Below are 8,413 nucleotides of genomic sequence, written 5' to 3'. Positions count from 1 at the left end.
CATCATGCTTTGAACTCACACTTTTACTTTATCACATACTATACTTCCATAGTAGGGAAATCATAAAAATTGTTCAAGTTTTAAAAACCAGTAGATAAGACAAGGCTCTGGACAGAGCAGGCCTGTTTTTATGTGCAGTAATTATGCCCCCTCTATTACCAAGTTGTGCCCTACTTTGTAATGAATTTAAGTATTCCTTTCCACTGTCACTGATTAATGTTTCTCCAGGATCTTCTGACAGTGAAGACATTCACAACATGACAACTTACCAGTGCTGTGGATTTGGGTGACAAGCATATGGACTAAGGAAAAAAACTCTAATTTTCTACTTCTTCAGGAGCCCAGTGGAGCAGGAAACAGGGCAGCAGCATCTTACTGAGAATGTATCCGAATGCAAGCTGTGCATTAACACCCCACATGGAACCCTTTAGTCCTTGAGAACAGCAGCAATATTTATTAAGCTTAAGCTTTAAATACTGTATAGTAATAGCCTAAATAATTATAGTGAAAAAATAAAGAGCATGAATTCAGTAATTTTTAGAGTACCACGATACATAGACATAACATAGCAAAGACTTGCAGCACAGGTATTGTTGGCTTTTTATTATTATCATTATTATTTTGGGGGGGGGGGAGGTGGTTTTTTCACTTTTTCTCATTGCTTGTACTTATTAGGATTTTTTTAAACTTCAGCAGCTCCCTTCAGTCTTACAGCGTGTGTGGGATATCCCAGCTTTTGGAAAGATGTCTACTTCAAAACAGATGGATGCATCTAGGCAGTCACAGACAGTGTAAAACACCAATTCAGCATTTTTGTCATATTTTCTACAATTTATTTTGCCATTTTAAAAATGTCACATATCAGTTTAAGAGGTGAAAGATATTTGTTAAAAGCCGAAACTTCGCCTTTAATTAAAAAAAAGTCAAAGGAATAACCTCTACCTGAACAGCATTACATAGGTTGAAGTAAACCACAGCAAGTGGACTTGCTTTATGAAGGTACAATCCTTCTAAACAAGGTGCTCCATGTGATTTAAAAGCAACACCAAAGTACCGCCCCTCCACAATTTCAATGCAACTTCTTACAAAGAAAAAAGAAAGAAAACACTTGGTGTGAGCACACCACAGAAAACACTGAGGCTAAAAAAAGAAGCCAGATAAACACTAAGATGTATAGATCAGCAGGCAGAACATACATGTTCAAGGTGGAACTTAGCAGAACACGGAAAAAACATCTTTTTCCTTCAGCTTTGCCCATCTGTGATTAACAAACAAAAACCAAGCACAAAGCACCTGTGTTCTCTCTACTTAATGTCAGCTTACAAATACTGCAAGGCAGCTCTGATCTTATACATCTTCCAAGGCAATGTGTTGTCTTTCTAAAAGGCCAACGCATTTTGTATGGATCTAAAGATGGATTTGTGCCTGTCAAACAATCCATCTGGTTTCTAAAGCTGAACAAACATTGTTTTATTAAATAGAAAAAAAATTGACTTAGAACTAGATCCACACATAATCAAGCACTGACAAGTAGACATTTGCAACACCATTGATATCTTGACGCAACATTCTGTGTACAGCTTTGGGCATCAGAGTTAGAACATCATGTCATCCAGCCCATCCTCCATGAACTTCTTGTAAATTGCCATAAACTTTGCAACAAACGCTTCCAGATGATAAATGGCTTTGCTGCCCAGTTGCAAGCGGTGTTCATAGAAGGCTGCCATCTGTGCAACTTCTCCTTTCAGTTGTCCATCACAATTATTTAGTAGTTCTGTCAAGAGACCCTAAAATGGGAAAAAACAGGGCAGTATTTGAAAAATTAAGATTTTTTTTTGTTAAGAAGATAACCTTGGTCCTCTGAAAATAGCTAAGCATTAACCAATAGTTCACTCATTAATCCAACAGAAAAGATATTCATTTACTGGAATAATTTATGCCTTAATAAAAGAAAATTAATTAACCTCGTCCCCAAATACTTCAAGTATTTGCAGTACATTGATGATACATTTACAGCAGAGGTACTGCATGTAGGCGCATGGCCTGAGGGGAATTCTTACCAAGACAGCAATTGTATTAAAACCACTTACTTCTATCTTGACAGCATCAAGCACAAAGAGAAACAACATAAATAAAAACCAAGGGTTACTTAGAATTTAAGCGTCTCTGTCTGTATTTATGAACATATTTATGTGCAGACACACAAGACAGCTTGACTGCAATACTTTAGTCATTACAAAACCCCAAAATGCATTATTTTAGAGACCACAAAAAAAATCATTGCAAATCCATCTCAACTAAAACCGGGATTAGGCAGGGATTAAGTGAGAAGTGTCTCTAGACCATTTCAAGTTTATGAAGAGGGAGTGAGTAGAGAACATGAACCTTTTTCCCCTCAAACACAGCAATGCAGAATCCACTAACCTACTGTAAGAAAGGAAGGTTAAAGAAACATCCAAGTACCAAAACAATCAGAAAGCAGAAATCTGTTAGCCTGAAAAGAAATTATGTCTGAAGGCAAAGCGAACATTACTAGGCTAAATTGTAAACACTATTTTTGATCTTTGTTCTACTCTATCTGTATTCAGCATTCTTTCATCCTGCTTAAAATAAAAATATGCACATCCCACTGGCTTTTCTCCTCCCAAGGTGACATCTGTCTTTGAAGAGTCCTGCTGGTCTAGCATCCTTCAGCACACCACTCCACAAAGACATAGCAAATGTTCAACTCATAACAACCAAACTTTTATAAAAGAAGATAATATCAAGATTAGCCAATAGAATCATAAAATCATTAAGACTGTGAAAAGACCACCAAGATCATGAACTATGTTTTAATATAATAACAGGCTTGAGAAGACGAGGGCTAAGAATGTCCTCCTTTATTTTTACTCAGCTATGATGCTGTTTTCCTTTGAACAGTGAACAAGTTTTAGTCTGTTTGGAAAGGACACAGCTTTTCATCAATATTTGGATAATTTATGATGTTTTGGTGTATTTTTTTTTTTTAAAGCTTTAGTTGAGACTGTCACTGTATTAAAATTTATAACAAATTAAGAGCTAGATAGCTGAATTACCTTCATTATAATCTCAGGAGGGATGCAGTGTGTCAGGAGTTCATAAAGCCGTCCACGGACCTCTAAAAGCCTGTTGGAAAGACACCACAAAACATGAGAAGTATGATCCCAAAGCGCACTAATGTATTTTCATAACTAGTGAAATACGCTGCAGGAAAAGAGGCAATCCAAGCAAAGTTTCTTTTCTACTTTTGGGTGTTATTTTAAAACCAAAAGCATTGCATGAGTCAATTCAAAGGCTGCATATCACCTTTTACTCAAAAGATAAATGACACATACTCTAGTTACAATGGTCTCAGTTAATCTAGAAGCTACAAGGCTATTATAATTTGTCTCAAGATTGATTCCCTTTAATTCTTCTTTATATCTAAGTTATTCATGCTTAAGACTAGTGAGGAGACACAAGCAATTTATTACAGCCAGAGAGTTCCTTTATGCCGTTTTTCTGTCTTCATTGTTTATAAGAAGGGGTAAGACAATTAGGTGGCAGAACTGACACAATAAGCCAATGCTCAGCTTTTGATAACAGGAGGACAGATGCTACAAGCATTTAAATTAAGTGGTATCTCATGCAAGTAATACATGGAGCAGACTAAAAGGATCAGGCTTTGGATATGAAAGTGAGACGGATACAGGGGTCATCTCCTGATGTGATCAAAAAAAGCAACCATTTCTCACTTCCAGCTCTTTTATAAAGGGGCTTTATGCTAAAGATGGTCAAAATGAAACTTTAGATAAAACAAAGTAGAACAACTACACACACACCCATCACTACGCCCCCCAACACCCCTCCCCCCCCCCCAAAAAAAAAACCCAACAAAACACACACACACAAAAAACAAAAAAAACCCAACAGGAAACACAACATGCAACGCAACTACGGTCACCTTAGCTTATTAAGCTATGACAAGGAAAAGCAACAGTTATTCAGTTCTTGATACTCATTCAGCCTTCTCTGGCAATTTTAAAGCTCAACTCCCTGGCTGCAAATACCAGCTCCATCGAAATACAGAAAATGCCACGTAACTGGGACATCACATTTTTGGATACAACTTTTTTTTTTAGGTTCCACATAATTTATAACTCTTGACACATGTGTTCACCTACCTTTGTGGTGTCTGTTGACCAACAATAGCATTTGCTGTTTCTCTCAAATAAACTTCCCAGTCCATCTCAGGAATGTCTTGATCAGCAGTAAAAGGATACCTATAAAATAATACTTTTTAGAAATGACAATCAAAGCAAATTGCTGCCTATTTTGACAAGACCTTAGGGGCAAGGTCATTTATGTGCCTGACAGTATAATTTACATTAATTTTTGCAGTGACTTACTGTTGTACTCTGCAGGACTCACACATAAGTAGTGCTTTCCGAAGATTCCTGCCAGATTTCTCTGCAATCCTTTGAGCCAGCTCCTGAGGAAGAGTCAGACCTTCTTTCTTACACACACTGGACAAGACATGGCAGATCTAGACAGAAAATAGATAGCAGGGAGTACAACACTTAGCAAACTGTTCAGCACCTACATATTCTCCTGTTATAAAGATTTCTAGACCAGATGGACCAGTCTTTCATAAGCCATGCTTGGCAAATCATCCAACACAAGGGAAAACTAGGCCATTATGCAAAATATAAGTCCAGAGCAAGAACTTATCTAGTAAGAATTCTAAAGTAACTTAATTTTGCTTCTGTTGCAACATACATCCTCAATGCTGGGAGCAGGCACTCGAACAGCCAGGCATCTGCTTTGAATGGGTCCTATAATTTTTGACATTGAGTTGCAGCACAGGATCAACCTGCAGGTCGCCATGTACTTCTCCATTGTTCTTCGCAAAGCATGCTGAGCATCTTTAGTGAGTTTGTCAACTTCTGTTAACAGCACCACTGAAAAAAAAATTAAACATAGTGGGGTTCTCTATTAATATCAAATCTTTCTAAGAAAAAAATACTTTTGCCATACAAGCAATAATACCAAAATAAGTGATAACAAACAGAAAAAGGCAGCATGGTTCCACAGTCAGGAAAATAAAGATCAAGGTTACCTGCGTGCCTTTTTGACTGTACAATCTTCATGCAATATACAGCTACAAACAAAACAATGAACTGAAATCTCACCATGATTAAAAAGTATTTTGACTAGTTTTAACTGTTTTACTCACCTTTAAAATCTCGTTGAGTACTTGTCTCAAGCTGTTGGGACTGTGCCACTGTCTTCAAGAGCTCCTGAATTACCACACGGTCATTGTTTCCCGCATCACTGTACCAGGAGTTTGAATAAATCTTGGTTTAAAACAGCTTTTTTTACATTGCATATAAAAGTCCACTAAATGAGCAAGAATGCCAAAAGAATTCAGAAGCTGCTGAGCTGATAGCTCCTTTTAGAGCTTCTGTTGTTTAAAGCAAAATTTGACCTCACTCAAGACAGGATACACAGTATTTTGTGGTGGTCTAATGCTCCAAACACCTTTCTTTCTTTCAAATTCCTTAATTTTTGTATTTGTGAGAGATTTAACAATATGGAGGTGTTAGCTTCAGTAGAAGTTCTCAGTTTCAACTGAAATGGTGAAAACTGTCAATCCAGAACTGTTTCCATTACCCAGTCCTCAACACCAGTATGCTTATGTAGTCAGTTAAACAGAACATTTCTGCCTTTAGTATACAGCTATCCAAATTTTTGTGCAATTAGAGTATTTCAGTTAAAAATCCTCTCCCTGCTCTCATCTGCACACCAAACCCATAGACCATTACCTAACTTGCTCAGGCAACAAATCAGGCAATCAGTCCCTCATACACCCAGGCTGAAGGCACTCACAACACAGCCAGTGGCTTACTTGTAAAGTGAGGCATTTTTACTGCACAACTTACCTTGGGTTAACTTCAAGGTGATAATTACTTGCAATGGTGCTAATTTCAATCTTCTTCTTAGAAGGTGCCTACGCAGAAAAAAAGCCCATCAATTTTCAGGAAGTGTTCTAAAAATCTCTTACAGCTTACACCTGGCCAAGTCACAGGCAAACCAAGAGTCCCAGAGATCAAAGAACTCCTAAGACATAGACTTGCTTATCTCCTATGGTCCCAGTCACACCTCCAAAGAAAAAAAGGAATACTGACACATCATCCAGCCTGTAAAATAGCAACAGCAGAGATGCTGTTGTCCAAACTGAACTGTAAACAATAAATAAAAAAATAAAAAAAAACCAAAACCCACTCTGAACAAAAAAAAAAAAAAAAACACCTACACCACAAGAACAGCCTACCAGGCATAGAAAACAAGAGAGAACCCCACATCTTGAAGGAGTAAAGAACATCTGGAAATTAATTTGTTCATATAACCAAACTGGTATGATTAATTACATAAAAAAGGTTTAAGATACTGGGTACAAAATAAAAAATTAATTTTTAAAACTCAAATGAATACAATGACCTCACAACAGAAATATGTCAGAATTTACACATTACTTTACAGCAGATGGGAGATTTTTTTTTTACCGTTATGCTCTGATGCTCAATCCTCAGTTTCTCCACTCCTGCACCATATAATTCCCTTAACAAACACATTATTCTTGTCTTTTTTCCAGCTCCTGATGGTCCATACACCAACAGATGAGGAAAGTCACCACACTGAACCTGAACAAAATGAAACAAGATCAGTTAGCTACCACAGTATTTTCCTTATAAGATCATTTATCTTCCCATTTTCACCCAAGTTTACATTAAAAGACTTTTCCAGCTGCATCACAACATAGCACCTAAAATTAAAACTGCTGAAATCCTTTCCTGCAGCAATGTTTCTTACAGAACATCATATTTTTCAGAAGGCCATGCGCAACTCGTTTAACTTCAAATGCCTCACTGCTCAAAAAGTACCCCAAGCAAACCAACAACAAAACAAACCTCAAGAACCCCTCTCCAAAATTCATATGCTTCCCACCGTTACTAGAGTGACAGCTGTGAGAAACACATAGCGAAAAGGTTTGAAATAAAGTTTAAAGCAGATGCTTATATATATAGTTATGATATAGATATTTTATATGTATATATATAAAAATATATATAGACAGATATACGTTTAGGAATTTATTTCCTGAAAAGCCAAAAAGCAGGACTTGGAGGACATCTTACCCTACAGAAAGCACTTATATTAGCTAGATATCACTCATCCCTAAGGAAGTGAACATGCCCATCAGCACATCTTGCAGGGAAAGCAGTCCTGACTTCTATCCCCAGCTGCTCGCCTCTTTGCTAACACTAGGGAAACAGGCCAAGCCCTCTTCTCAGGGACACTGAGACCAGCAGGAAGAACATGTGTGCACCACTCCTGAAAGAGTCGAGCCACTGATTCCCTCGGCATTAAGGCCTCCCTCCCAAGCAGAGCACGATGCCGGGACAGCTTCCCGCGGCACGGGCTCCTCAGAAAGCCGGGGCCTGCACGGAGGGAAAGCTCCCGAGCCCGGCCGACGGGAGCAGCGCTACGGGCCCCGAAGGAATCCCAATTACAGCATGGGCCAGGCTGGAACGGACCGCAGCGGTCCAACCTCCCGGAGCACAGGGCACAGGATTGTATCCAGATCGTTCCCTTCTATCTCCAGTGACGGAGACTCACAGCCACTCAGCAACCTGTCCCAGGGCTCGGTCACCCACACAATAAAGTTTTCCCCCTTATTCAGGCGCAATGCAGACTCCGGGGGGATTCTCGCTGCTGGGAGGAGAGGACCGAGAGGACCTGGAGGACGCCGGGGCCCCGGGCAGAGTCCGGCGGGGAAGCCGCCGGAGCACGGCAGCGCCGGGCAGAGCCGACCCCGTGCCTCACTGACCAGGTTGCGGAGCCGCGCCGCCTGCTCGCGGTGGAAGTCGAGGCGGGCGAGGGCGCCGGGCCGGTGCTTGTCCGCCCACAGGCTCATGGCGCTCCAAAAGCCCGCGGGCCGGCAGCGGGAAGCGCGCTCCGTACGGCGGCCGCCAAGGGACAAACTCCGGCGGCGGCCCCGCCCCCGCGGCTCCCTCGAAGCGCGGCGGCCGCGCCCCGGCCCGGCCCAGGCGGGGAAACCAGCGCCGCCCGACCGGGCAGCGCCAGAAGTGCGTGGTTTTCCTTCCGGAGGGACAGAGCCGCTTCCTGAGCCTTGGCGGCAGCCGTCGCTGTGCTCTCTGAGGGGCTGTTGCAAAAGAGCCCCTTACCAAGCGCTGCGCAGGAGAGTAATTCTGCGCGCCAGTCCAAACCAGCACGCTGGCTCCCTGTCGGGGCAGCGAACCCTCCGAGCCCCATCTGAAATCATTCCTCATGCGGCTCATTTCAAGGAGTGACAGAATCAGTTCGGTTCGAAAAGACCTCTGAGATCCGA

At 40.9% G+C, this 8,413-nt stretch overlaps 1 protein-coding gene across 1 annotated transcript; it reads right to left on the bottom strand.

The window, feature by feature from the left end:
• Positions 1–810: 810 nt before the first annotated feature.
• On the bottom strand, positions 811–8,014 carry RFC3 (replication factor C subunit 3). Its single transcript, XM_040055336.1, has 9 exons — positions 7,892–8,014; positions 6,567–6,704; positions 5,943–6,010; positions 5,237–5,334; positions 4,780–4,961; positions 4,410–4,546; positions 4,185–4,283; positions 3,078–3,147; positions 811–1,787 (listed from the first exon to the last, which is right to left on the bottom strand). Exons 1-9 carry the CDS (start codon positions 7,976–7,978, stop codon positions 1,596–1,598), a joined length of 1,071 nt encoding a protein of 356 aa, XP_039911270.1. The 5' UTR covers positions 7,979–8,014; the 3' UTR covers positions 811–1,595.
• Between the last annotated feature and the right edge of the window lie 399 nt (positions 8,015–8,413).

The sequence above is a fragment of the Hirundo rustica genome, chromosome 2 (genome assembly GCF_015227805.2).
Source record: "Hirundo rustica isolate bHirRus1 chromosome 2, bHirRus1.pri.v3, whole genome shotgun sequence".
NCBI classification, from domain to species: domain Eukaryota; kingdom Metazoa; phylum Chordata; class Aves; order Passeriformes; family Hirundinidae; genus Hirundo; species Hirundo rustica.
This window is presented reverse-complemented; position numbering and strand designations above follow the sequence as displayed.